The following is a 27,110-nucleotide window of genomic DNA, read 5'->3' on the forward strand; positions in this document are numbered from 1 at the left end:
GCCGAGATACCTAGCAACTGTGGTTTGGTTCTGCAAATAATGATATCATGGGTTCACGCCTCTTTTACATGCTGGCTGATGCTTGCATCAGTGAATTTAGTAATCTCCTGGCAAAGCGTAGAGGGCAGGAGAAAAAGTTCCAAGTCAAAGTGCTAACCTGGAACAAAACTGAAGGGATATGGCAACAGTGTCAAGTAACCCCAGGCAACGAGTAGTTTGACCTTGTCCATGAAGAAAGAGCAGTGGTTCAGCACTCTGTAGGTTTGGGGTGGATAGGAAACACTACAAAGAACAAGGCTTAGAGTGTTTGGATTTGGGGGGTTCATCTGTGCAGTGTGTCTGGGAGGATTCTGCTTCTGTTTCTTGTTCTAAGTTGCAGGGCATGTTTATAAGGAGCTTGCTAGTGTCACTGGGAGCCCTCTCAGACAATTAACATTGTTCAGTCTTTAAAATGGGCTAAGCCCAGGGGCTGATTCTTGTAGGATACTCAGTGATACTTGTCAGGAGGAAGGATCCGCTCATGATTAAGGCCTGGGCCTGGCAACCAAGGGGACCTGGAGTTTATTCCAGCACTGAGTCTCACATCCTCACGGGTATTTAGGCTCCTGACTTCCACTGAATGGAAGTTAAGAGCCTAAATATCTTAGAAGGGTAGAGTGTTGTTATTACGTTATAGAATGAGCAGGAAGGGAGGGAGGTTCTGGCAACATCCCAGTGCCCAAAGCAAAGGAGCAGGCCCTCTGAATGTCAACAAGTCATTCCACCCCATTCCTGTAAGAGTATGAGTGTGAACCGGCTGGTGCTTCCATTGAATCAAAAGAGCCCCAAGGTTCAGATGAAATCCATGAAGATCCCTGGATCTTAAGACCTGACCTGGTCTTAACACCTAAGAGTACGGAGGAGCAATAACAACCTCACAGTTAAGGTGTCAGCAAGTTTTCTCTTTAATTCTTAAGCGCTTAGCTTTGGAATGGAGGTGCAGGAGCAACCCTTTCTTCTTTCCTCTCCCCTCCCCGCACGGCTGGCTGTGGTTTTTCTCCCAACAGGGACCCGAGCCAGTGCTGGTGGAGGGCAGTTACAGGAACACGGTGGTGCAGCTGACATTTACTAATCAGCTCTAACCTTAGATCCACACACACACTGTCTCGCTTGCTGTCTTGTCTCCATGGAGACACAGCAACCTTTACTCACTAGTTAATAGTATCTGGGAACAGACACCACCCTTCCTCCCAACACCCTCTCCCGCACACCCGAGGAAATGGGAACTTGCCCACTGCAGGAAAACCTGTCTCTTTCCTGCAGGACAATTTGCTTCTGAGACTGGGGAGGAAGGTGCCCCTGTTTGCACTGCTAATAAAGAAGCAAGCAGAAGGTGGCCCTGGATGTGTGATTTGGGGGGGGGGGGGCAGGGGGCTAGTGCAGCAAGTTATGGTGGAGCCTCACAATAGTTCAATGGATGGAGAGATCATCTTATTCTCCACAGACCCACCAAGAAAACATATTCAAGGTTTTTTTTGTATTACAGCAGTGATAAGGGTCTCTGTCCATCGAGTACAATGGTGTCCTTGGCAGGGTTCTACATTGCTAGGCAGGGCAAAATTTGTGCAGTTCATGGCTCTGTGGTGGATGTCCTTCCCTCCTCCTTACTGCAGCTGATACACGCAATCATCCAGCCCCGAGGGTCACCCGGGCTTGATTATTTAACAGCAGATTTCGGGGTCGGTGCCGATGAAATCAGCCGAGCATCCCGAGAGGTTATGGTCACCCAGATGCCTGGGTTTCCTGAAGTTATAGTCACACATACCAAAAAAATCCTCGTGTATTTAATACCAACATGACTGAGTGACCTGGGGGGCCTGCTATGGCAGCAGGAAAGTCAGAGCACAAAGCAGGAACTCTGCTGTACACAACTTCCTGGGACAAATGCAGTGAATTCCAACTGCGGGGGGGGGGCAGGAGCATGCTCCCTTCCCAGAAGTGCCCTGCTCTCATCTATTCTGTTCTGAAATTAACATGGGAAAGATGCCCATTACCTGCTAACAGATAATGACTATGATTAGGCGTATCTTTGCTGCCAGCCGAGATCTAAAGGGTTTTGCACACTCCAGCAGTTTGCAGTTGCAAAAAAACCAAGAGCAATAAAGTGTAAATAAAAGACTAAAGAAAATAGTGTTGTCCACCATGAAAGAATGAGAGCAGAACCAGCTCTAATGACATTTTATAGCACCATTCGGTGCTAGCGGTCAGAGCCTTGGGAGGGATGAAGCAAAATAATTGGATGCAAACGGACCCAAACCTTTGCCCAAAATTCGAAGCTGAAATTTACTTTGGCAATTTCAAAAATGTGAATAGCCTTCCTCCCCCCCCCCGCCCCTTGTTTTTAAAAGTCATTTACAAATTTGCACTCCCTGGTTCTGGACAGAAATAGATGAGCTGAAATACAATGAGATGGGCATGCCGTCAGGACAGCCTAACCCAAGTCGTAAGAGTTGCTGTCTCAAGAGAGAGCCAGCTCTCATGGGATCTCCAGCCCACTTTGTAGACGGCATGTTGGTGCAGCAATGCTCACAGGGCCTGATGAGTCTTTGTGGAACATTTCTGCTTCATTAAATATAGACGTTGGCTGGAAGTCTGAAAGGCGCCAGCAGGAGTTAGGTGCCAGGTCTAACTGAATCCGAGTGTGAACTGGGCACCAACCTCCTTTAGCCTCCTCTGAAAATCCCAGCTGATCTTAACAGCATCAGGCCGACAGGCTGCCGGTCCCTGCAACAGTTGCAGATTCCCTGCCTCTCGATTCCATTTGGCAAATGCACTTGTTGATGCATCCAGGCTAGAATGGCTCCCCCAACAACAGAGCACTGGCAATTCATCTCCCTTCCTTCCCAGGTCTGCTGTGGCCATTTCAGTGGCTTTTGGAAGCGGGGGGGGGGGGCAGCACAAACAGCAGCCAGAAGCACTGCTGTACCTTCTCCCATGAGGCATCAGCTCAGCTTCTTATTGTCTGCACTGCCAGGTCTGGGTGCCCGGCACGCTCCTTGCTTCATCAGGAAGGACGTGAGCTGAACACTCAGGCTCTTGCGTGTGCTCAAGGCCAGAGCAGTGGTTAGATGGTCTTGTGGGACAAGGTATTTGGAACCTCGGCACCTTTGAGTCTCAAGCTGGTTTTTAGTTCCCGTTGAAGCATCCATCTGAGTGGCCTTTGCTGCCAGAGTCACAGGCCTTGGACCTCTGTTAGCGCGTCCTGGGTTCATCTTCAGAACCCCTTTGGCTGCATCATCCATCCCTGGGATGCAGCAGAAATACAGATTCTGCCCAGGGTGTGTTGTGGCCAGCTGGGACCTAAAAAGCACGCCCATTCCGAGCTCGGCCAGGAGCCAAGTTTGAAAATACCCAGCCCCATCCTCACAAATTGTTCTGCCCCCTTTCAGTACACCCAGTACGTGTTGACCCAGCTCAGGGTGTAGGAGCTGCTGGCATTGAAGAGTTCTTTGTGCAGGAAGAGCTGTGGCTTCTGCAGGTCCTTGAAGCTATGGAACAACCGAAAACCTCTGGCCTCTAGTGCCTTCAGCAGGCTGTACCAGTAGCGCACCACGGCTGCCTCGCTTCCACTGACCTCAAAGCCGGCCCAATGGAGGTGGATGGTGAGGATCAGCTGGTGCACTACAGCCACGGTGCCATCCACGAGGATACTCTCCAAAATCTTCCACTCGGCGCTGGCCAAGTCCGCCTCCAACACGTCGATCTACCCCGGAGAGAAAGAACAGGCAAACTCAGCTCCTCTACTCAGCACTGCCCAGGGACCGGTGCCATCACGGGAGGGGACTTAGGCTGGGGCTGGCCAAGAGACGTCTGAAAATGAGACATCTGGACATGCCTGGGAGTGGTGAAGAAATGAGCCCTACTGCTCTGAGCCAAGCCCTGCCAACATCCTTGTTTTAGGCTGTTTCTGAGAGCTGAGGAGTCAGCAGACCCGAAAAAGGGGAGGTGTCCATTGACGTTTGCAGCCTGATCCAAAGTCTATTGAAGTCAATGGAAAAGCTTTGGTCAGCCCCAGTGTGCAGTTGTTCTGTTAGCAATAGCGGAGATGCCCTCCAGCTGGGGATTGGCCGAGGGATGGATTAGACCAGCGGGGCTCAGCCTGCTTTACATGGCCCTTAAAAGCAAGTTCTACCCGTGGGCACCTCCCATCACAGCCTCCCAACTGGACCCTTCGCTTTCCCGATGGCAGCCAGAGAGCCCAGGAATGCCCATGGGTAGCAAGAGGATGAGATGGAAGTAAAATCAGCTAAATGTGGCAGGGGTGGGCTTTTTGGTTACATCGCCCTATTTTGTCTCTGTGCTGTGGATTTCCGCTCTCTGGGATCAGGCTGGGGCATTTATTGGGAACAAAGGCCCAGATCCACAAAAATATTTAGGCTTCTAACTTCCACTGAAATCCACAGAAGCAGCCCTATTGCTCTAGGATGGAATTTTCAAAGGAGCTGGGTTCCCAAACCCCATTAAAATCCAATGGGAGTTGGGTGCCTGATTCTTAGGCACCTTTGAAAATTCTAGCTCTAACCTCTTCAGGTCACCTTGCACATCAGTTCTGTCCTCTCGCATATTCGCTGCCCTTCCAGTTTTGGTGTCTTCCTCAGCTTGGTTTGTGATTGAATTTACACCAAGGAAGACGTGAACTAGCAGCCTGAGATGCAAAGAGGGAACTGGATTTTAGCCATGAAGCACTCTTTGAGACTCACTGGATTAGACAATCCAATAAGGCTTCTCTGTCTATGACATCTAATGGATGGATGGTGATGTGGGGGATGATGCTATCAAATGCCATTACCTTCTTGTGGCCGAAGTCCTCCATGATCTGATTTAACCTCTTGGAAGGGCTCCTCCGTCTCTGCGAGGAGGTGACTGGGCGTCGCTCATGCCAGTCCAGCCACAGTGCATGGTGCTGCACCTGTCCTTTCTGCCAGAGGTCGGTCTGCTTGTAGGGGGTCAGGCCAAAACTGTGCACCTGGCACTGCATTTCACTCATCCGCTGGCTGAACTCAAAGCCCCTTTTGACCATGCTACAAACGAAGAAAGGGAGAGAGGCACTTTCAGGCTCTGCAAAGTTAGGCTGACCTGCAGAATATGTGGGTGCAAGGCAAAGCAGGAAGGGTAATGTTATGCAAACTGAGGCAAAGGCACCCTGGCTGACTTGGTCCAGCCTTCAGCTGAGGTTCGAAGCAGGCGTGTTTTCTTTATCCTTCGTATTGCTTTTCGGATGCAACCTGTCACTGCCCACACCACTGCTAATAGGGCAGCTAAAGGGACTGCAAGGGGGACATAGCTGAAGAAGCAAAGGGATTCGCTGGAGACATCGGCTCTTATGGACGTTCTGCGGCTTCAGCCCTGATCTGCACCTATCGGTGTGAACTCTTTCCCAGAACTGGTTCCCAGCAACTGTACCAGTTTAGCAAACTTAAATTCATAGCTGCACCAGTCAGTGCCCACTGCACATACCACCCCCCAGCCTCTGTCCAGTGATGCACCTTTAACCTGCCTTGGAGTTTTGGCTGCTCTGAGCCCCAGGTTTACAGCCCAAGCATTGGAGCAGACTGGAGAGCAAGAGAAAGGAAAAAGAAGGTTATATCAGAGCACCAGGGCCCAGTTAAGGAAGGGAAGGGAAGCCCAGAGCACCGACTATCATGATAGTAGGGCAGCCTGGCACTGTTCTGTGTGCTGCTGGTGCCGAACCTCTGTTCTAGAGCCCGCAGGCTCAGAGACCAGCTCAAAAGGGATCCCAGCAGGCCTGGAATCTCCAAGTCAGCAGCAGTCACTGGTCAGAGCTGCCCTGGTGCACATGGATTAAGAGCAGCTTCTTCCCCATCTGCACCTGCAACCAGTCCAAGCTGAACAAGTACAAGAATGAAGCCTTGTTAGAGGCCAGGAGTTTCACACAGGCCTTTGGGGCACGGTGTTGGCTCCAGTCATTGTGGCTAGTCGTGACTCAAGCGGCCAGAATGTACCCAAGAGTGGATAGTGTTCACCACAGCAGCTGACTCATGTACGTGTAACAGACTCGCAGACAGGGAAGTAGATGGCTCCCAGGACTGATGAGGGACGTGGTGATATTAACCTCTTGGTGGCCAGTCTCATGTCACTAGCAACTGAAAAGTCACTGTCTGCAGGCCGGGCGATGGCCTGTGTGAAATGGGATGCTGATCCTTCTTGGTGCGTATCGTGGGAGTTGCACATTCCTCTGTTCTCTCTGGTTCTGGCCACTACTGGAAATGAGAGGCTGGATTAGGTGACCATCGGTCTGATCTGGCCTGGCAAATTCTAACGGGCAAATTTCCAGCACACACAAAATCCCCACCACAATCAGCCCTTCTGTAGGCTGTCTGAACCAGGCTGGGGCTGAGCCGGCCAACGAGACCAAATGACTCTCCCACCCCTAGAGAAGAGTCCATTCAGAGCTGGGGTGCACACATTGGTGGGTAGCATGTAGAGGGGGAGCTGGCCCAACTGCCAGCTCTGCTGTCCCTCTTCTGTGACGCCAGGGACCTTTGCTGGCTGGGGCTCATAAAACTATTGCTTTTAACCAGCACTTCAGTCTAGAAAATAGACCCGAAGACGGACGGTTTGCTCAGGAGGCCTCCATCCCGAGGGGCCCAGGATTTATACCTGATGGAAGGACATGGGGTCACAGAGCAGAACTGGTGGAAAAAGGAGCCCCAAAACCCAAGAACCCCCATTCTGAATATTTTTTACTGTTTTTTTCAGAACTTGGATGAAATTTTTCAAACACTGAAAAGAGTCGGCTGGAAAAACCAGAGAGTTTTGTTTGGATGAAATTTGAATTTTCCACGAAAAATGTTACTGAAAAAATCAAAATCCAAAAGACGGTGACCAGCCCTCCTGTCGAGTAAGTATCAGTCCCGACCCCCCAAATCCATCCTTCCTCAGCCACCCTCCCCGCCTCGGTCCCTCCGCAGTTGGGGTGCCCGCCCACGGGAGCACCGTGCTCACCTGAAGGTATAAACCAGGCACCTCTCCTGCTGCAGCTTCAGTGATGCAGTGGGCATGTGATCTAGGCACACTCGCCACGCCCCGGCAGTGCCGGCTGTGAAAGCCTGGAGACCAGCCTGGCTCAGAGCTCGGGAGCAGGGCAGCTGAAGGAGAAGGGAGAACAAAACCGGCCCTTTAGCTGGATTGGGTTCATAACCAGGGACTTGCGAGGGGCTTGGCCCTTGGAAGCTCTGTTTTCATCACGCCTCAGCAGCCATCCCCTGCCTGAGCCCAGTGGCAGCCAGTTCTCATCAGCTGTGTACAGAGGCAGTTCTCCTCCCCCACCGTACCTGCTCTTCGTGTCTATGCCAATAAGCCAGCACCATCCCGCTCCAGGAGAGCTCACTTCAGCTCAGGATCCTCCAGCCCAGGTGCACCAATGCCCTGACCCTAATGGCCCCATAGGAATGTCCTCTTTCCCCCTTTCCTGGGCCTCCTTCCTAGCCTACCTCGGTACTATCTAGAGACTTCCCCATGCCATCATGGCCCTCAAGGGATGGGACTCTGCGGGGCTGCCTCGTCTACCCCACAGGGAGCTTTCTACAGCACTGGTCGGGGATTGGGATTTTATCTCCCCCATCCCTCAAATGCTGCCCGTCTGCAAGCCACCGGGCCGCTCCTCTCTGATATGTGAGAGGCGGGTGCCAGAAATGAGGGCAGAAGAGGAGAAAGCGGAGCAGCCACAGGAGGGTGTGGGGGGGGGGAGAGTAATCGGGGGAGAGGCAGAACCCCAAATGCAGGTTACTGCCTCTCCAGGCTAGAGTCTTATCCAGCTGGAATCCAGCTCTCCAGGGAGCTTTTATTCCCGCCTCTGGGCCATGTTGTGTAACCGGGGGCTGGCATGGTGAGTGACCTACCTGGGGGGTGCTGATGTACGTAAGGAACCGCTCGGCTTCACTTCGGAGGGACTGGCTGCCACCAGCCCAGGGCTGCAGGGCCACCTCCTGCTGGGTTTTCTAAGGTCACGGAAATAAAATGCACAGTGAGTCAAGGGCTGGGAGCGCTGGGGCATGCTGGGAAATGAACCAGCCTCGGCTCCTGAGTGTCTAAAAGGATTCTGACCTGGCAGAGGAACCGGCCAAGGCACTGAAGAGTTTAATAACCCAGAAACTCTGGCTCCGCACGGCAGCACCCCAGGGGACGTCCGCTACTGCAGCGCTGGCGCTCCGGGCTGGGCTTTTATCGGCTACGCGGGGCTGGGCAGCCCTTGGATGGGAAACTTCTAAGGACAGCCAGGGTGCTGCAGGGAGACGTGTAAGTGACGCCGTGCTCCTCTCCTCTGAGTCTCTGCTGACCCCAAAGCGCAGTGCTAGGGCGCAGGGAGCAATGGGTAGGTAAAGCCATTAGGGGGCGCTCTCCCCTTTGAGTCAGACTGGCCCCAGTGGCCCAGCGCAGTGCTAGGGAGTGCCGTGCTGCAGGGAGCAATGGGTAGGTAAAGCCATTAGGGGGCGCTCTCTCTATTGAGTCAGTGGCCCAGTGCAGTGCTAGGGGGCAGGGAGCAATGGGTAGGTAAAGCCATTAGGGGGCGCTCTCCCCTTTGAGTCAGACTGGCCCCAGTGGCCCAGCGCAGTGCTAGGGGGTGCCGTGCTGCAGGGAGCAATGGGTAGGTAAAGCCATTAGGGGGCGCTCTCTCTATTGAGTCAGACTAGCCCCAGTGGCCCAGCGCAGTGCTAGGGCGCAGGAAGCAATGGGTAGGTAAAGCCATTAGGGGGCGCTCTCCCCTTTGAGTCAGACTGGCCCCAGTGGCCCAGCGCAGTGCTAGGGCACAGGGAGCAATGGGTAGGTAAAGCCATTAGGGGGCGCTCTCCCCTTTGAGTCAGACTGGCCCCAGTGGCCCAGTGCAGTGCTAGGGGGCAGGGAGCAATGGGTAGGTAAGCCATTAGGGGGCGCTCTCTCCTCTGAGTCAGGCCTGAATCCAATGGCCCGGTGCTGTGCTGCTGGAATGGAAATTTTTTTTGACTGAGGTGTGAAGCTGAGGCCCTGATCGCTCTTCCACTATAAGCTCTTCCGACACATTTCACAAAGTAGGGGCGCTAAGCCCAGTGTCCTGGCCATATTCCAACTCAGGTAATTGTGCTCTGCCTGCCTAAAATTCTCCCTGCAGTTTCAGCTGTGGGGTTAACAGCAGTACCACCACCATCACTAGCCGACCCACACTAGAGAAGAGGAGTGTCATGAAGCATTGCTGCAGCTGACCAGGGTCCCCCACTGCATGGGTGAGCTCCTGTCAGATTTGCCTCCCCAGAGCTGCTGTGGCAAAATGATGGGCTGTAGAGTTGACCAGTTAACGCAGGAGACTTTGCATTTCTAGTGCATCTCACCTGAGGGGAGCCACGTTCTTTACAAAAACTGCTTAACCGTGTCTCACAACCCTCTCCCCCATCACGCCCCCACCCCAGCAGCATTATCCCCATTTTCCAAGTGGAGAAACTGAGGAACAGAGAGGGTGAGTAACTTGCCCAAGGCTACTTTGCAAGTCGGTTGCAGAGCCCAGCATAGACCCCAGTAGTCCCAGCTCATGACCCCATGTTCTGACTCCTAAGGAATGCTGTCTCCTGCACGAGACACTCCACGGACAGTCCCCAGTACTGTGGTCCAGGAGAAGGAAACAGAAGCTCTCTCCCTTCCAGCATGGGTGGAGAACGGGCAAGTGGAAGACAAAGGCCCCTTTGCACAGGCAGGAGGCTTTGAGTACAAAGGGAAAGTCAGCTACTGCAGGAGAATGGCTCTGTATCTGCTCTGCCTTATCAGTGAGATCAGCAATAGGCCTGCAAACAGCCCAGAGCCTCCTGCTGCTGCTCCTGGACTGGCAGGTCGTTAATTATGGCCAGAGCCAGCCTTAAGCGTAAGCAAACTAAGGACCACCTAGGGCCCCACATCCCAGGCAAGCTCCATCCAGCTCACAGGTTGGCCCAGCCTCCCTCTGCAAAGGTAGGATCAGCAGAGCCAGCTCCCTGCCGGCCCTGTTCCGGCAGCAGGATCAGAGCACGGGGGGAGGGGGGCGGGGGGGATGAAGTGGTGGAGCCTTGGCAGGTCAGAGCTTTATAAAACGAAAAGCTGGTCTTCATGATGGCTGTGTGCCAACCGCCTCCCTGTCCCACCTCACACGGGGGCCGGCATCCTCCTCACACTCAGAGCCCACCGCTGGGTTTTCATTGCCTGCTCCCTATGCAGCTACACAACACCAGACCTGGACAGCCAGGCCTCCCAGGGCTTGCACAGGTACCTTGAAATCCAGGGAGAGCCAAACCCCTCCTGCACTGCGGCCCACTGTCATGAGGCACAGGGGACACTGGACCAGCACATACGTGTCCTAGCTAAACCTTTACCCCAGCCTTGCCCATGGTCCTCCCCTCCCGGAGCTGCCACATTCTTGGCTTCATCACCCCACATGTTCCCCAATGTTCAGGGGTGGTACCAATCTGCAGACTCTACCCGCATCCGTCTTGGAGGCATGGCGAGGGAGGTGGAAACTGGGGAGGTGTGAAATGAATGGAGAGGCATGGGGGAGTGGTGGTGAGGGGCTGGTGATGGTAAGAAGATGTGAGGTGGGGGTGGCAAGGTATGGGGGGGCTGGGGATCGGGTACTGGTGGGGAGGGGCTGGAAAAGAGATATGGGTATTGGTGTGGGGGGTGGAATGCTCAGGGGTAAGAGAGTGGAGAGGTGAGGGGCACTGGTGGGGCTGATGTGGGGAGGTAGCATAGGTGGGGGTGGGGACACTGCTGAGGGTTGATGGGGGGAGGTAGCGGAGGTGGGGTGGGGGCACTGCTGGGAGATTCTGGGGGGAGGTAGCGGAGGTGGGGGCACTGCTGGGGGTTAATGGGGGAGGTAGTGGAGGTGGGGGTGGGGGCCCTGATGGAGGTTGATGGGGAAGGTAGCGGAGGTGGGGGTGGGGGCCCTGATGGGGGAGGTAGCGGAGGTGGGGGTGGGGGCACCGCTGGGAGTTGATGGGAAGGTAGCGGAGATGGGGGTGGGGGCACTGCTGGGGGCTGATCGGGGCGGAGGGGAGAGCAGCAGCAGCGATCTGGCCTGGAACCGTAGCTACTTCAGAACTCAGCTGAAGCGGGCGAGCTCCCTGCATCCCATGCGGTTCCCAGGCAGGATGGGACACGGGTCCCCTATCGGGAGGAGAGGGGGCTGTGATTCACGGTGCTAATATCTCCTCTTAATTATCCTAGACACAAGGGGGCTGGCCCCAGCCAAGATCAGCCGCACATGGGATCGAAGTGCAGGAGATGCGAGGGCGAGTGGGGACCCAACACGCTGCTGGAACCTCTCCTTCCCAGCCAGAAGGAGGGTGCTGGAGGCTGGACAGCCCTCGCTGCCTGCTGGAGCCGGCCAGGCTGCCAAATGAACTGGGGGGGCAGGAGGGGCGCGAGGCTAATCTCCATGCTGATTCGGCTGAATTCCCAGTGATGGAGGTTTCTTCTTTTTTCTCCCCCCTCCGCGATAACAAATAATAATATAATCCCCTTAATCCCTTCCCCTAGGAGCCTGCATTCCGCACAGAGACAGGAAGAGCAGAGCTTCTGCCACCGCTGATAACTCAGACAATCTGGGCCCATGGAAAATGAACGAATGCCTTGGGTTACATTATGCCCCCCAGCTGAAGAGCTTTGCGCTCCCCTCTCTGAGGATTCACCGCAGCCTCTCCGTCACCCACGCATTTTTCTGGTTGTTCTGGGCTCCCTTCTACCTCGGGCTAGGCCCTGCCAAGGCTGCCTGGAATCAGAGCCGGGATGATACTTTCCAGCACTGGGACTGGGCCCTGACTGCCTGTTGACATGTCTCTTTCGCCTACCTGCTCCCAGATGTCACTGGCTTCTGCTGGCGAGACAGGCTGCGCGGCATTCGGGCAGCAAAGCGCTCCGCGGGAGTGACAGCCGAGAGCCTGGCAGGGCTGTGTCACCACTGGAAGCAGCAGCCACCACTCAGCAACACAAGCAGAACCTACATTGCAGTGGCCAAGGCCCCTCTACTACACACAACCAGCTGCCGAGCTGGGAAAAGAACCCACAAGCCCTGATTCAAAGCCCCCCTTTGGGTCCCATCCACCCCAGAACCAAGAAGAACAGAATACCAGTCCCTGATCTCCTCACTAGATCATATTCCCTCCCAGAGCCAGGACAAAAACTCAGGAATCCTGACTCCCACCAGTCCCCCTACTTGAATCTCTAAATCACACTCCCGCCTAAAGCCAGGAATAGAACCCAGGTGTCCTGACTTCTTCCATCCCTCCCTCCCTATCAGTTCTGGTGCCTGGATTTTGTTTTAGACAGTTGTTGTGTACGTACATACATGAGCACACACACACAGCAAGTAAATACCACCCCTACCCCCTACATAAAACAACCTTTGCTTTTATTCTCTAGCTCTCCTTTCCCCGTGCTTTGCTGATCTCAGCTCCTCCGGTCTCCAAAACAGCTTTCAAAATTACTGGAGAGTGGAGACCTTTGAAAGCTGCCCCCAGCTGTGTCGGCCTTTGGTTTCCCTCCCCCACATGCTCAAGACACGACAGCGAGGGCCACGTTTCTGAAGCCCCACACAAAGGCTGAGTAGTGTGCCAAATGCAGCACCTGCAACCCGCCCTTCCCTCCACCACCACCTTAGCTCGCACGCTCGTTTACTCTTGCAAACCAGATCCCCAGTGTGCACACGCAGGCAGAGGGTGCATGCGTGTTTTGCACAGCCCTCTTGCTAGGCAGGGCTTTGTAAATTCCGCCCCCATTAGTTCAAAAGGCACCAGGCTGTGATTGCTTAATATAAAGTCAAAGTTGGAGCAGGAAGCGGCTTACATGGCTCAGGGGAACAGTAACAGGCGGCCGAAGTTGCTGGTTCAATTCCAACCAAAGGCAGTAGTGAGTGAACGTCACCGTCCTCTTCGCTGGTACGTGAAATGAGTTTGCTGGGCCTTAGTCCAGTTTCTACCAGGGAAGCATGTACCTCCTAACCCCCTCCCCCCACATCAGAGCTGGGAGGCCTGCCTGCCAGCCTCCAGTCCTGAGGCCAAGGGTTAAAGGGGCCCTAGAAAAGTGCTCTCTTGCTCCTGGGTGTGACACTCCTGCGTGAGTGAGAAGCATGTGCTGCTGGGGAAGGGTGATCCCCCTGGGAAAAGCAGGGGAGGTTTGGCATTGCAGCTGCAGGGAGAATTCTCACCTGTGCAATGTGAGAAGGGTGCTGTGCACGGCGCTAGGTTTGGAAGAACCTGAGGTTGTTCCCATTTAATTGACAGAGGCGCATGCATCCCATGTCCACATGGCCCCTAGCCTGTCAGTCAGAAGGCTCAGGAGAGGTCACGGCATCACGCCATCTCTCGGAAACTCCCTCCCAGATACCGGGACGCTTCCTCCTCTCTGAAAATCTCGCCAGAAAGCCATTCTGGCTGGGAGATTTAAAAACAAACAAAAGGAAAGGCTTCCGCTAGCAACACACACTCAGTCCACAGGAAGCGCTGCCACAGGGGGTGACAGAGTCAAAGACTTCAGCGGGGGGTGCACAAGGAGGACAGCTTTATGGCTAGTAACAGGGGCCGCATGGTGTCATGGCTACAAGCAGAGGTCTGGCTATCAGGAGATTCAGTCTATGTCCAGCTCTGCTACTGACAAGCTGGACGAGGCATTTCCCACCCATGCCTCAGTTTCCCCATCCATAAAACAGGAATAGGAATTCTCCAGGCTATGAGGGGAATTATTGGCACAGGACATTGGATCCGCAGCTGGAAAGCTCTGGAGAATGGGCAGATCCTGAAGTCCGTCGCTAACTTCCTATCTGACCTCACTCAGGCAACATTCCCTGTGAAATCAGTGAGAAGTTGCCTGCCCAAGGGAAATCCTGAAACCTTTCATGCCACATCTGCTGTTGAATCAAGGTGCCAGAGCTGGCGGATCACAGGTCTGATCTGGCACAACACCTTCCTTTTCACTTCAGCTTGTGATTAACATGCCAGGTGACTGAAGTTTCCAAGTATAAAGGATGCTAGGTAGGAGTAATGGCTGTGATTTCCAAAACCAGTAATTTTAATGAGAATCGGGTGGCCAGATCTCCGAGGCAGCTTTGAAAATCTCAGCCAGCACATATTGGGATTACACATAATAACTGGCTACCATGTTTGTACCTCACTGCCCTCTTCTGGCTGAAATTAGAAACACGCAACAGTGTCATAGACTCTACAGTGGTAACAACTAATGAAGATTCTCCTTTGGAACCAGTCATAAGTGGGCTTTCATAGAATCATAGAATATCAGGGTCGTAAGGGACCTCAGGAGGTCATCTACTCCAACCCCCTGCTCAAAGCAGGACCAATCCCCAACTAAATCATCCCAGCCAGGGCTTTGTCAAGCCTGACTTTAAAAACTTCTGAGGAAGGAGATTCCACCACCTCCCTAGGTAACCTATTCCAGTGCTTCACCACCCTCCTAGTGAAAAAGTTTTTCGTAACATCCAACCTAAAGCTCCCCCACTGCAACTTGAGACCATTACTCCTCGTTCTGTCATTTGCTACCACTGAGAACAGTCTAGATCCATCCTCTTTGGAACCCCCTTTCAGGTAGTTGAAAGCAGCTATCAAATCCCCCCTCATTCTTCTCTTCCGCAGACTAAACAATCCCAGTTCCCTCAGCCCCTCCTCATAAGTCATGTGTTCCACTCCCCTAATCATTTTTGTTGTCCTCCGCTGGCCGTTTTCCAATTTTTCCATATCCTTCATGTAGTGTGGGGCCCAAAACTGGACACAGTACTCCAGATGAGGCCTCACCAATGTCGAATAGAGGGGCAGGAGGAGTTGTGCTCTATCCCCACTGCCGCTGCAAAGTACTGAGTTGCCCAGGTGTGGCTCAGAGCCAGCTGCGAAGTCCTACATGACTGTGGATTTGTGTGCATATCACTCACTCCCCTGCACCCAGGGTGTGCAAAGTCTCTGAACAGCATGTTCAGACAGGTTGTAACACCTGGGCACAGCCTTGTGTCTTAGGACACAGCAGCCTCCACACTAAATTCCTTCCCTGATGCTGAAGTCGGACCTCGAATGCAGTTTAATGCTGTTTTATGTTTAATCTCTCTCGTTTTGTTTAACAGTAATCTTCAATAAAAGCCTTCAACTGGCATCACATCTAGTACCGGGGCTGTGGGGTGAGGCAGTCACTTCACCAGCGGAAACCCATCCATCCCCTCTCTGCCGCTGTTGATATAGTACCAGTCTGAACCCGTGGATAGTTAGCCTGAAGCTCTCCGCCTGCACTGGTACAGACACGGCTGGTGGTTTTAGATGTCTGGGTGACGCAGATGAGAACAGTCAGATGGAGAGGCTGAAAACCTCCCACAAAAAGCCTCCCCCAACCTGCGAGTCGCAGCAACATCCCTGTTCATCCCTCTCCTCCCCCTGGGTCTGCGGCCACCGGTTGTCATGTATGTGTGTATAACTGCCATGACTAGCCCTTTTAACGGGGGACCCCATGTGTAACAAGACTGGCTGCCCGGGGGCCCTTAATAGGGGACTGATTGATCGAGACTGTGTCTGAGAGTGTGTAATAATAGTGCTGCCTCACTCTCTTCAACAGAGGATTGTGACAGCACGTCTGTCCTGTGTGGAACAGCACCGGCTGGGTCTCCAGGAGAGGGTTCCTGGATGTGAGTAACAGAGCTGCAATGCGTGACTATGAGATTGCATGGGTGTGTACTTGCATGCAGGTCGGTGCGTGGACCAGAGGGAAGGGGGATGCGTCAGGACGGCTGTGTTGCTACAGTTCTGCCCTCCCTGCAGTGATCCCATGAATTTCTGCCCTAATGAACCTGCTGGAACTCTTTCAGAGCCCTTCTCTCCTTGCAGGCAATTTGTGGGCTTCTGTAACTTTTCTCAGCCTTCTAAATGGATCAGGCTGCTCACTCTAGGGTGGAGGGGATAGGATTCCTGGAGAAGTGGCGGGGCGGGGGGGGGGGAGGCAAATTCCTTCTTTGTTCCCAAGGGAATAGAAAAGTTAGAAAACCTGCAGTCCCCCCTCCGGCTCTACCCACCCCGCAGCCAGAATCCCTGCAGCAAACCTGACAAGCCTCATTATAAAGAAACGCTGCCCGTTACAATAGGAAGCAAAGCTCCTAATCTCAACAGACAGAGGCATCGCAACAAACCAGGACAATTGACAGACACCCCTCAAGAAGGCAACTAAAACATCCCGGAACACGTCTCTCTACCCTGGAGGTTCGCTCCAGCTTGCTGCAATGCCAGCCAAGATTTCAGCACATGGGCAAGGCTCCACCCTCGCCCCCATCCAGCAAACCTTACTGAATGGAGTAGCACTTTTACGCAAGGAGTCTCAGGACGAGCATGCAAACCCATCTTTGCACAAGTAGGGGGCTGCAGAATCAGGCCTCGTGATAATGCAGCTCCAAACCCACCTCCCGAATAGAAAAAAAGTCATAATACAAAGGGGCAGGGACCCCCAGGGAGATGCCAGTAGAATAAGTAGATCAGGGGCCTATGGAATCCAGGCTGGGCTGGTTAATCTCAGGGCTGCTCATTAACCAGCAGCACAGGCTGCCAGCCCATAGGGTCACTGGAGCAGTGCCCAGCCCTGGACTAACCACCACCCTGGGGCTGGCCGTTCATCGCCCTCTGCCTCCCTTTGGCTTGGGCCCTTCCAGACATTAAATGCAGCCACTTCCCCGGGGTTCCTTACGTGCCCCTTCGGCCTGAGTCTCTCTCTGAATCCCGTTCATCAGAAGCAGCAAGCAAAGGGAGAGAAGAGAAGGAGATTTAGTGGGGGCAAGCGCAACCCCCCCCCCGCACCCCCAAAGCCAGACGGTCTTTCTCCCTCTCCCTCCCCCACCTGCTCAAGGGGGTCCAGGGCAGAGGGCGCAGGGGCGGGCAGGGAGTCAGGAAAAGGAGGAGGAAAGGCGCTTTGAGAGCCGGGGAAGGAAGGGAGCGAGGGGAGGAAAAGCAAAGCCGGAGAGGGAGGCAGCGGTGCCGGCACGGGGGAGGGAAGCCGGGGGGGGCTAGTCAGGAGTTGAGCGCTGGGGGAGGGAGCCGGGCGCCGCGGAGAGGGGCTGCGGGGCAGAGCGCAGAAGAAGCGGGGCAGGGGGCGCCGGTTCCTTACGGGCGGGCCGAGGTTCTCGTTCTCATCCTGGTAGCGCGGCAGGGAGCCCGGGCTCGGCCCGCCCGGCGCCCCGGCCGGGGCTGGCGTCCCTTCGCGGCGGGGGGCGGCGCTGCCCGGGGCGGGCCCCCCGCGGATGGTGATGATGGTGAAGGGCCCCGGCTCGTCCCCCGGGCGGCCGCCGCGGAGAAGGATCTGCCCCAGGCTCAGCACCCAGCAGCCGAGCAGCAGCAGCCGCAGCGCCGAGCCGCCTCCCATGGCTCCCGCCGGCTCCTCCACCTGCAGCCCCGGCCGGGACCGGCCCCGGAGGAGGGGCGGCCGGGGAGGGGCCGCGCAGCCCCCGCTCCCCGCCCGGCGGCGACAGGCCTGGGCTCGGCCCCCCCCGGCCCCGCCGCGACCCTCCCTCCCGCGCAGCCCGCGGCGAGCTCGGGGCCAGGCGCTCGGTGGGGCCGCGGGACCCGCACGGAGCCTGCTGGGGGCTCTGCCCAAACTTTCCCCGGCCCGCCGCGCTGGGCCCGAACCCGCCCCTGCCCCCTGCGCCCTGCCCGGACCGTGCCATGTGCCCAAACCTCCCCCTGCCCCCTGCCCGGACCGTGCCACGTGTCCGAACCCTCCCCTGCCCCCTGCCCGGTCCGTGCCAAGTGCCCAAACCTGCCCCTGCGCCCTGCCCGGACCGTGCCATGTGCCCAAACCTGCCCTGCGCCCTGCCCGGACCGTGCCATGTGCCCAAACCTGCCCCTGCGCCCTGCCCGGACCGTGCCACGTGTCCGAACCCTCCCCTGCCCCCTGCCCGGTCCGTGCCATGTGCCCAAACCTGCCCTGCGCCCTGCCCGGACCGTGCCACGTGTCCGAACCCTCCCCTGCCCCCTGCCCGGTCCGTGCCATGTGCCCAAACCTGCCCCTGCCCCCTGCCCGGACCGTGCCACGTGCCCAAACCTGCCCCTGCCCCCTGCCCGGACCGTGCCACGTGCCCAAACCTGCCCCTGCCCCCTGCCCGGACCGTGCCATGTGCCCAAACCTCCCCCTGCCCCCTGCCCGGACCGTGCCACGTGTCCGAACCCTCCCCTGCCCCCTGCCCGGTCCGTGCCATGTGCCCAAACCTGCCCCTGCGCCCTGCCCGGACCGTGCCATGTGCCCAAACCTGCCCCTGCCCCCTGCCCGGACCGTGCCACGTGCCCAAACCTGCCCCTGCCCCCTGCCCGGACCGTGCCACGTGTCCGAACCCTCCCCTGCCCCCTGCCCGGACCGTGCCATGTGCCCAAACCTCCCCCTGCCCCCTGCCCGGACCGTGCCACGTGTCCGAACCCTCCCCTGCGCCCTGCCCGGACCGTGCCATGTGCCCAAACCTGCCCCTGCGCCCTGCCCGGACCGTGCCATGTGCCCAAACCTGCCCCTGCCCCCTGCCCGGACCGTGCCACGTGTCCGAACCCTCCCCTGCCCCCTGCCCGGTCCGTGCCACGTGCCCAAACCTGCCCTGCGCCCTGCCCGGACCGTGCCACGTGCACAAACCTGCCCCTGCCCCCTGCCCGGACCGTGCCACGTGTCCGAACCCTCCCCTGCGCCCTGCTCGGACCGTGCCATGTGCCCAAACCTCCCCCTGCCCCCTGCCCGGACCGTGCCACGTGTCCAAACCCTCCCCTGCGCCCTGCCCGGACCGTGCCATGTGCCCAAACCTCCCCCTGCCCCCTGCCCGGACGGTGCCACGTGCCCGAACCCTCCCCTGCCCCCTGCCCGGTCCGTGCCAAGTGCCCAAACCTGCCCCTGCGCCCTGCCCGGACCGTGCCATGTGCCCAAACCTCCCCCTGCCCCCTGCCCGGACCGTGCCACGTGCCCAAACCTCCCCCTGCCCCCTGCCCGGACCGTGCCACGTGTCCGAACCCTCCCCTGCCCCCTGCCCGGTCCGTGCCATGTGCCCAAACCTGCCCTGCGCCCTGCCCGGACCGTGCCACGTGTCCGAACCCTCCCCTGCCCCCTGCCCAGACCGTGCCATGTGCCCAAACCTGCCCCTGCGCCCTGCCCGGACCGTGCCATGTGCCCAAACCTGCCCCTGCGCCCTGCCCGGACCGTGCCATGTGCCCAAACCTGCCCTGCGCCCTGCCCGGACCGTGCCATGTGCCCAAACCTGCCCCTGCCCCCTGCCCGGACCGTGCCACGTGTCCGAACCCTCCCCTGCCCCCTGCCCGGACCGTGCCATGTGCCCAAACCTGCCCCTGCCCCCTGCCCGGACCATGCCACGTGTCCGAACCCTCCCCTGCCCCCCTGCCCAGACCGTGCCATGTGCCCAAACCTGCCCCTGCCCCCTGCCCGGACCATGCCACGTGTCCGAACCCTCCCCTGCCCCCTGCCCGGACCGTGCCACGTGCCCAAACCTGCCCCTGCCCCCTGCCCGGACCGTGCCATGTGCCCAAACCTGCCCCTGCCCCCTGCCCGGACCGTGCCATGTGCACAAACCTGCCCCTGCCCCCTGCCCGGACCGTGCGATGTGCCCAAACCTGCCCCCTGCCCGGTCCGTGCCATGTGCCCAAACCCTCCCCTGCCCCCTGCCAGGACCGTGCCATGTGCCCAAACCCTCCCGTGCCCTCTGCCCGGACCGTGCCACGTGTCCGAACCCTCCCCTGCCCCCTGCCCGGACCGTACCACGTGCCCAAACCTGCCCCTGCCCCCTGCCCGGACCGTGCCACGTGCCCAAACCTCCCCCTGCCCCCTGCCCGGACCGTGCCATGTGCCCAAACCTCCCCCTGCCCCCTGCCCGGACCGTGCCACGTGTCCGAACCCTCCCTGCCCCCTGCCCGGTCCGTGCCATGTGCCCAAACCTGCCCCTGCGCCCTGCCCGGACCGTGCCATGTGCCCAAACCTGCCCCTGCCCCCTGCCCGGACCGTGCCACGTGCCCAAACCTGCCCCTGCCCCCTGCCCGGACCGTGCCACGTGTCCGAACCCTCCCCTGCCCCCTGCCCGGACCGTGCCATATGCCCAAACCTCCCCCTGCCCCCTGCCCGGACCGTGCCACGTGTCCGAACCCTCCCCTGCGCCCTGCCCGGACCGTGCCATGTGCCCAAACCTGCCCCTGCGCCCTGCCCGGACCGTGCCATGTGTCCGAACCCTCCCCTGCCCCCTGCCCGGACCGTGCCATGTGCCCAAACCTCCCCCTGCCCCCTGCCCGGACCGTGCCACGTGTCCGAACCCTCCCCTGCGCCCTGCCCGGTCCGTGCCATGTGCCCAAACCTGCCCCTGCGCCCTGCCCGGACCGTGCCATGTGCCCAAACCTGCCCCTGCCCCCTGCCCGGACCGTGCCACGTGCCCAAACCTGCCCCTGCCCCCTGCCCGGACCGTGCCACGTGTCCGAACCCTCCCCTGCCCCCTGCCCGGACCGTGCCATGTGCCCAAACCTCCCCCTGCCCCCTGCCCAGACCGTGCCACGTGTCCGAACCCTCCCCTGCGCCCTGCCCGGACCGTGCCATGTGCCCAAACCTGCCCCTGCCCCCTGCCCGCACCGTGCCACGTGTCCAAACCCTCCCCTGCCCCCTGCCTGCACCGTGCCATGTGCCCAAACCTCCCCCTGCCCCCTGCCCGGACCGTGCCACGTGTCCGAACCCTCCCCTGCGCCCTGCCCGGTCCGTGCCATGTGCCCAAACCTGCCCCTGCGCCCTGCCCGGACCGTGCCATGTGCCCAAACCTGCCCTGCGCCCTGCCCGGACCGTGCCATGTGCCCAAACCTGCCCCTGCCCCCTGCCCGGACCGTGCCACGTGTCCGAACCCTCCCCTGCCCCCTGCCCAGACCGTGCCATGTGCCCAAACCTGCCCCTGCCCCCTGCCCGGACCGTGCCACGTGTCCGAACCCTCCCCTGCCCCCTGCCCGGACCGTGCCACGTGCCCAAACCTGCCCCTGCCCCCTGCCCGGACCGTGCCATGTGCCCAAACCTGCCCCTGCCCCCTGCCCGGACCGTGCCATGTGCACAAACCTGCCCCTGCCCCCTGCCCGGACCGTGCCATGTGCCCAAACCTGCCCCCTGCCCGGTCCGTGCCATGTGCCCAAACCCTCCCGTGCCCTCTGCCCGGACCGTGCCACGTGTCCGAACCCTCCCCTGCCCCCTGCCCGGACCGTACCACGTGCCCAAACCTGCCCCTGCCCCCTGCGCGGACCGTGCCACGTGCCCAAACCTCCCCCTGCCCCCTGCCCGGACCGTGCCATGTGCCCAAACCTCCCCCTGCCCCCTGCCCGGACCGTGCCACGTGTCCGAACCCTCCCCTGCCCCCTGCCCGGTCCGTGCCATGTGCCCAAACCTGCCCCTGCACCCTGCCCGGACCGTGCCATGTGCCCAAACCTGCCCCTGCCCCCTGCCCGGACCATGCGATGTGCCCAAACCTGCCCCTGACCCCTGCCCGGACCGTGCCATGTGCCCAAACCTCCCCCTGCCCCCTGCCCGGACAGTGCCACGTGCCCAAACCTGCCCCTGCCCCCTGCCCGGACCGTGCCACGTGTCCGAACCCGCCCCTGCCCCCTGCGCCCTGCCCGGACCGTGCCACGTGCCCGAACCCTCCCGTGCCCCCTGCCCGGACCGTGCCATGTGCACAAACCTGCCCCTGCCCCCTGCCCGGACAGTGCCACGTGCCCAAACCTGCCCCTGCCCCCTGCCCGGACCGTGCCACGTGTCCGAACCCGCCCCTGCCCCCTGCGCCCTGCCCGGACCGTGCCACGTGCCTGAACCCTCCCGTGCCCTCTGCCCGGACCGTGCCACGTGCCCAAACCTCCCCCTGCCCCCTGCCCGGACCGTGCCATGTGCCCAAACCTGCCCCTGCCCTCTGCCCCGACCGTGCCATGTGCCCAAACCTGCCCCTGCCCCCTGCCCAGACCATGCGATGTGCCCAAACCTGCCCCTGACCCCTGCCCGGACCGTGCCAGGTGCCCAAACCTGCCCCTGCCCCTGCCCCCTGCCCGGACCGTGCCACGTGCCCAAACCTGCCCCTGCCCCCTGCCTGGACCTTGCCATGTGCCCAAACCCTCCCCTGCCCCCTGCCCGGACCGTGCCATGTGCCCAAACCTGCCCTTGCCCGGACCGTGCCAGGTGCCCAAACCTGCCCCTGCCCCTGCCCCCTGCCCAGACCGTGCCACGTACCCAAACCCTCCCCTGCCCCATGCCCGGTCCGTGCCACGTGCCCAAACCTCCCCCTGCCCCCTGCCCAGACAGTGCCACGTGCCCAAACCTGCCCCTGCCCCCTGCCCGGACTGTGCCATGTGCCCAAACCTGCCCCTGCCCCCTGCCCGGACCGTGCCACGTGCCCAAACCTCCCCCTGCGCCCTGCCCGGACCGTGCCATATGCCCAAACCTGCCCCTGCCCCCTGCCCGGACCGTGCCACGTGCCCAAACCTCCCCCTGCCCCCTGCCCGGACCGTGCCATGTGCCCAAACCTGCCCCTGCCCCCTGCCCGGACCGTGCCATGTGCCCAAACCTGCCCCTGCCCCCTGCCCGGACCGTGCCATGTGCCCAAACCTGCCCCTGCCCGGACCGTGCCATGTGCCCAAACCTGCCCCTGCCCCCTGCCCGGACCGTGCCATGTGCCCAAACCTGCCCCTGCCCGGACCGTGCCACGTGAGCAAACCTCCCCCTGCGCTCTGCCCGGACCGTGCCATGTGCACAAACCTGCCCCTGCCCCCTGCCAGGACCGTGCCATGTGCCCAAACCCTCCCCTGCCCCCTGCCAGGACCGTGCCATGTGCCCAAACCCTCCCGTGCCCTCTGCCCGGACCGTGCCATGTGCCCAAACCTGCCCCTGCCCTCTGCCCCGACCGTGCCATGTGCCCAAACCTGCCCCTGCCCCCTGCCCAGACCATGCGATGTGCCCAAACCTGCCCCTGACCCCTGCCCAGACCGTGCCAGGTGCCCAAACCTGCCCCTGCCCCTGCCCCCTGCCCGGACCGTGCCACGTGCCCAAACCTGCCCCTGCCCCCTGCCCGGACCGTGCCATGTGCCCAAACCTGCCCTTGCCCGGACCGTGCCAGGTGCCCAAACCTGCCCCTGCCCCTGCCCCCTGCCCGGACCTTGCCACGTACCCAAACCCTCCCCTGCCCCATGCCCGGTCCGTGCCACGTGCCCAAACCTGCCCCTGCCCCCTGCGCGGACCGTGCCATGTGTCCAAACCCTCCCCTGCCCCCTGCCCGGTCCGAGCCACGTGCCCAAAGCTGCCCCAGCCCCCTGCCCGGACCGTGCCATGTGCCCAAACCTGCCCCTGCCCCCTGTGCCCTGCCCGGACCGTGCCACGTGTCTGAACCCTCCCCTGCCCGGACCGTGCCATGTGCCCGAACCCTCCCCTGCCCCCTGCCCGGACCGTGCCATGTGCCCGAACCCTCCCCTGCCCGGACCGTGCCATGTGCCCAAACCCTCCCGTGCCCCCTGCCTGGACCGTGCCATGTGCCCAAACCTCCCCCTGCCCCCTGCCCGGACCGTGCCACGTGCCTAAACCTGCCCCTGCCCCCAGCCCGGACCGTGCCACGTGTCCAAACCCTCCCCTGCCCCCTGCCCGGACCGCGCCATTTGCCCAAACGTGCCCCTGCCCCCTGCCTGGACCATGCCATGAGCCCAAAACCTCCCCTGCCCCCAGCCCGGACCGTGCCATGAGCCCAAACCTGCCCCTGCCCCCTGCCCGGACCGTGCCAAGTGCCCAAACCCTCCCCTGCCCCCTGCCCGGACCATACCATGTGCCCAAAACCTCCCCTGCCCCCTGCCCGGACCATGCCACGTGCCCGAACCCTCACGTGCCCCCTGCCCGGACCATGCCATGTGCCCAAACCTGCCCCTGCCCCCTGCCTGGACCATGCCACGTGCCCAAACCTGCCCCTGCCCCCTGCCCGGACCGTGCCACGTGCCCAAACCTGCCCCTGCCCCCTGCCTGGACCGTACCATGTGCCCAAACCTGCCCCTGCCCCCTGCCCGGACTGTGCCAGGTGCCCAAACCTGCCCCTGCCCCTGCCCCCTGCCCGGACCTTGCCACGTACCCAAACCCTCCCCTGTCCCCTGCCCGGTCCGTGCCATGTGCCCAAACATGCCCCTGCCCCCTGCGCGGACCGTGCCATGTGCCCGAACCCTACCCTGCCCCCTAACCCGGACCGTGCCATGTGCCCTAACCTGCCCCTGCCCCCTGTGCCCTGCCCGGACCGTGCCACGTGTCCGAACCCTCCCCTGCCCCCTGCCCGGACCGTGCCATGAGCCCGAACCCACCCCTGCCCCCTGCCCGGACCGTGCCATGTGCCCAAACCCTCCCGTGCCCCCTGCCTGGACCGTGCCATGTGCCCAAACCTGCCCCTGCCCCTGCCCGGACCGTGCCACGTGCCCGAACCCTCCGCTGCCCCCTGCCCGGTCCGAGCCACGTGCCCAAACCTGCCCCTGCCCCCTGCCCGGACCGTGCCATGTGCCCAAACCTGCCCCTGCCCCCTGCCCGGACCGTACCATGTGCCCAAACCCTCCCGTGCCCCCTGCCTGGACCGTGCCATGTGCCCAAACCTCCCCCTGCCCCCTGCCCGGACCGTGCCATGTGCCTAAACCTGCCCCTGCCCCCTGCCCGGACCGTGCCACGTGTCCGAACCCTCCCCTGCCCCCTGCCCGGACCGCGCCATGTGCCCAAAACCTCCCCTGCCCCCTGCCCGGACCATGCCATGTGCCCAAACCTGCCCCTGCACACTGCCCGGACCATGCCACGTGCCCGAACCCTCACGTGCCCCCTGCCCGGACCGTGCCATGTGCCCAAACCTGCCCCTGCCCGCTGCCCGGACCATGCCACGTGCCCAAACCTGCTCCTGCCCCCTGCCCGGACCGTGCCACGTGCCCAAACCTGCCCCTGCCCCCTGCCTGGACCGTGCCATGTGCCCAAACCCTCCCCTGCCCCCTGCCCGGACCGTGCCAGGTGCCCAAACCTGCCCCTGCCCCCTGCCCGGACCGTGCCACGTGCCCAAAACCTCCCCTGCCCCCTGCCCGGACTATGCCATGTGCCCAAACCTGCCCCTGCACACTGCCCGGACCATGCCACGTGCCCGAACCCTCACGTGCCCCCTGCCCGGACTGTGCCATGTGCCCAAACCTGCCCCTGCCCCCTCCCCGGACCGTGCCATGTGCCCAAACCTGCCCCTGCCCCCTGCCCGGACCGTGCCACGTGCCCAAACCTGCCCCTGCCCCCTGCCCGGACCGTACCACGTGCCCAAACCTGCCCCTGCCCCCTGCCTGGACCGTGCCATGTGCCCAAAGCCTCCCCTGCCCCCTGCCCGGACTGTGCCATGTGCCCAAACCTGCCCCTGCCCGGACCGTGCCAGGTACCCAAACCTGCCCCTGCCCCTGCCCCCTGCCCGGACTTTGCCACGTACCCAAACCCTCCCCTGTCCCCTGCCCGGTCCGTGCCATGTGCCCAAACCTGCCCCTGCCCCCTGCGCGGACCGTGCCATGTGCCCGAACCCTCCCCTGCCCCCTGCCCGGACCGTGCCATGTGCCCAAACCTGCCCCTGCCCCCTGCCCGGACTGTGCCATGTGCCCAAACCTGCCCCTGCCCCCTGCCCGGACCGTGCCACGTGCCCAAACCTCCCCCTGCGCCCTGCCCGGACCGTGTCATATGCCCAAACCTGCCCCTGCCCCCTGCCCGGACCGTGCCACGCGCCCAAACCTCCCCCTGCCCCCTGCCCGGACCGTGCCATGTGCCCAAACCTGCCCCTGCCCCCTGCCTGGACCGTGCCATGTGCCCACACCTGCCCCTGCCCCCTGCCCGGACCGTGCCATGTGCCCAAACCTGCCCCTGCCCGGACCGTGCCATGTGCCCAAACCTGCCCCTGCCCCCTGCCCGGACCGTGCCACGTGTCCGAACCCTCCCCTGCCCCCTGCCCGGTCCGTGCCATGTGCCCAAACCTGCCCCTGCCCCCTGCCAGGACCGTGCCATGTGCCCAAACCCTCCCCTGCCCCCTGCCAGGACCGTGCCATGTGCCCAAACCCTCCCGTGCCCTCTGCCCGGACCGTGCCATGTGTCCAAACCTGCCGCTGCCCGGACCGTGCCACGTGCCTGAACCCTCCCGTGCCCTCTGCCCGGACCGTGCCACATGCCCAAACCTCCCCCTGCCCCCTGCCCGGACCGTGCCATGTGCCCAAACCTGCCCCTGCCCTCTGCCCCGACCGTGCCATGTGCCCAAACCTGCCCCTGCCCCCTGCCCAGACCATGCGATGTGCCCAAACCTGCCCCTGACCCCTGCCCGGACCGTGCCAGGTGCCCAAACCTGCCCCTGCCCCTGCCCCCTGCCCGGACCGTGCCACGTGCCCAAACCTGCCCCTGCCCCCTGCCTGGACCTTGCCATGTGCCCAAACCTTCCCCTGCCCCCTGCCCGGACCGTGCCATGTGCCCAAACCTGCCCTTGCCCGGACCGTGCCAGGTGCCCAAACCTGACCCTGCCCCTGCCCCCTGCCCGGACCTTGCCACGTACCCAAACCCTCCCCTGCCCCATGCCCGGTCCGTGCCACGTGCCCAAACCTGCCCCTGCCCCCTGCGCGGACCGTGCCATGTGCCCAAACCCTCCCCTGCCCCCTGCCCGGTCCGAGCCACGTGCCCAAACCTGCCCCAGCCCCCTGCCCGGACCGTGCCATGTGCCCAAACCTGCCCCTGCCCCCTGTGCCCTGCCCGGACCGTGCCACGTGTCTGAACCCTCCCCTGCCCGGACCGTGCCATGTGCCCAAACCCTCCCGTGCCCCCTGCCTGGACCGTGCCATGTGCCCAAACCTCCCCCTGCCCCCTGCCCGGACCGTGCCACGTGCCTAAACCTGCCCCTGCCCCCTGCCCGGACCGTGCCACGTGTCCAAACCCTCCCCTGCCCCCTGCCCGGACCGCGCCATGTGCCCAAACGTGCCCCTGCCCCCTGCCTGGACCGTGCCATGAGCCCAAAACCTCCCCTGCCCCCAGCCCGGACCGTGCCATGAGCCCAAACCTGCCCCTGCCCCCTGCCCGGACCGTGCCAAGTG

General features: G+C 61.2%; 1 protein-coding gene across 1 annotated transcript; it reads right to left on the minus strand.

Moving 5' to 3' along the window:
• Window positions 1–1,808: 1,808 nt before the first annotated feature.
• Window positions 1,809–17,420, minus strand: LOC119845253 (methyltransferase-like protein 24). The gene is made up of 5 exons (XM_038377240.2): window positions 17,134–17,420; window positions 7,902–8,000; window positions 7,006–7,148; window positions 4,829–5,060; window positions 1,809–3,742 (listed from the first exon to the last, which is right to left on the minus strand). Exons 1-5 carry the CDS (start codon window positions 17,386–17,388, stop codon window positions 3,425–3,427), a joined length of 1,047 nt encoding a protein of 348 aa, XP_038233168.1. The 5' UTR covers window positions 17,389–17,420; the 3' UTR covers window positions 1,809–3,424.
• Window positions 17,421–27,110: the final 9,690 nt, after the last annotated feature.

This window comes from Dermochelys coriacea, chromosome 19 (assembly GCF_009764565.3).
Source record: "Dermochelys coriacea isolate rDerCor1 chromosome 19, rDerCor1.pri.v4, whole genome shotgun sequence".
Lineage (NCBI taxonomy): Eukaryota > Metazoa > Chordata > Testudines > Dermochelyidae > Dermochelys > Dermochelys coriacea.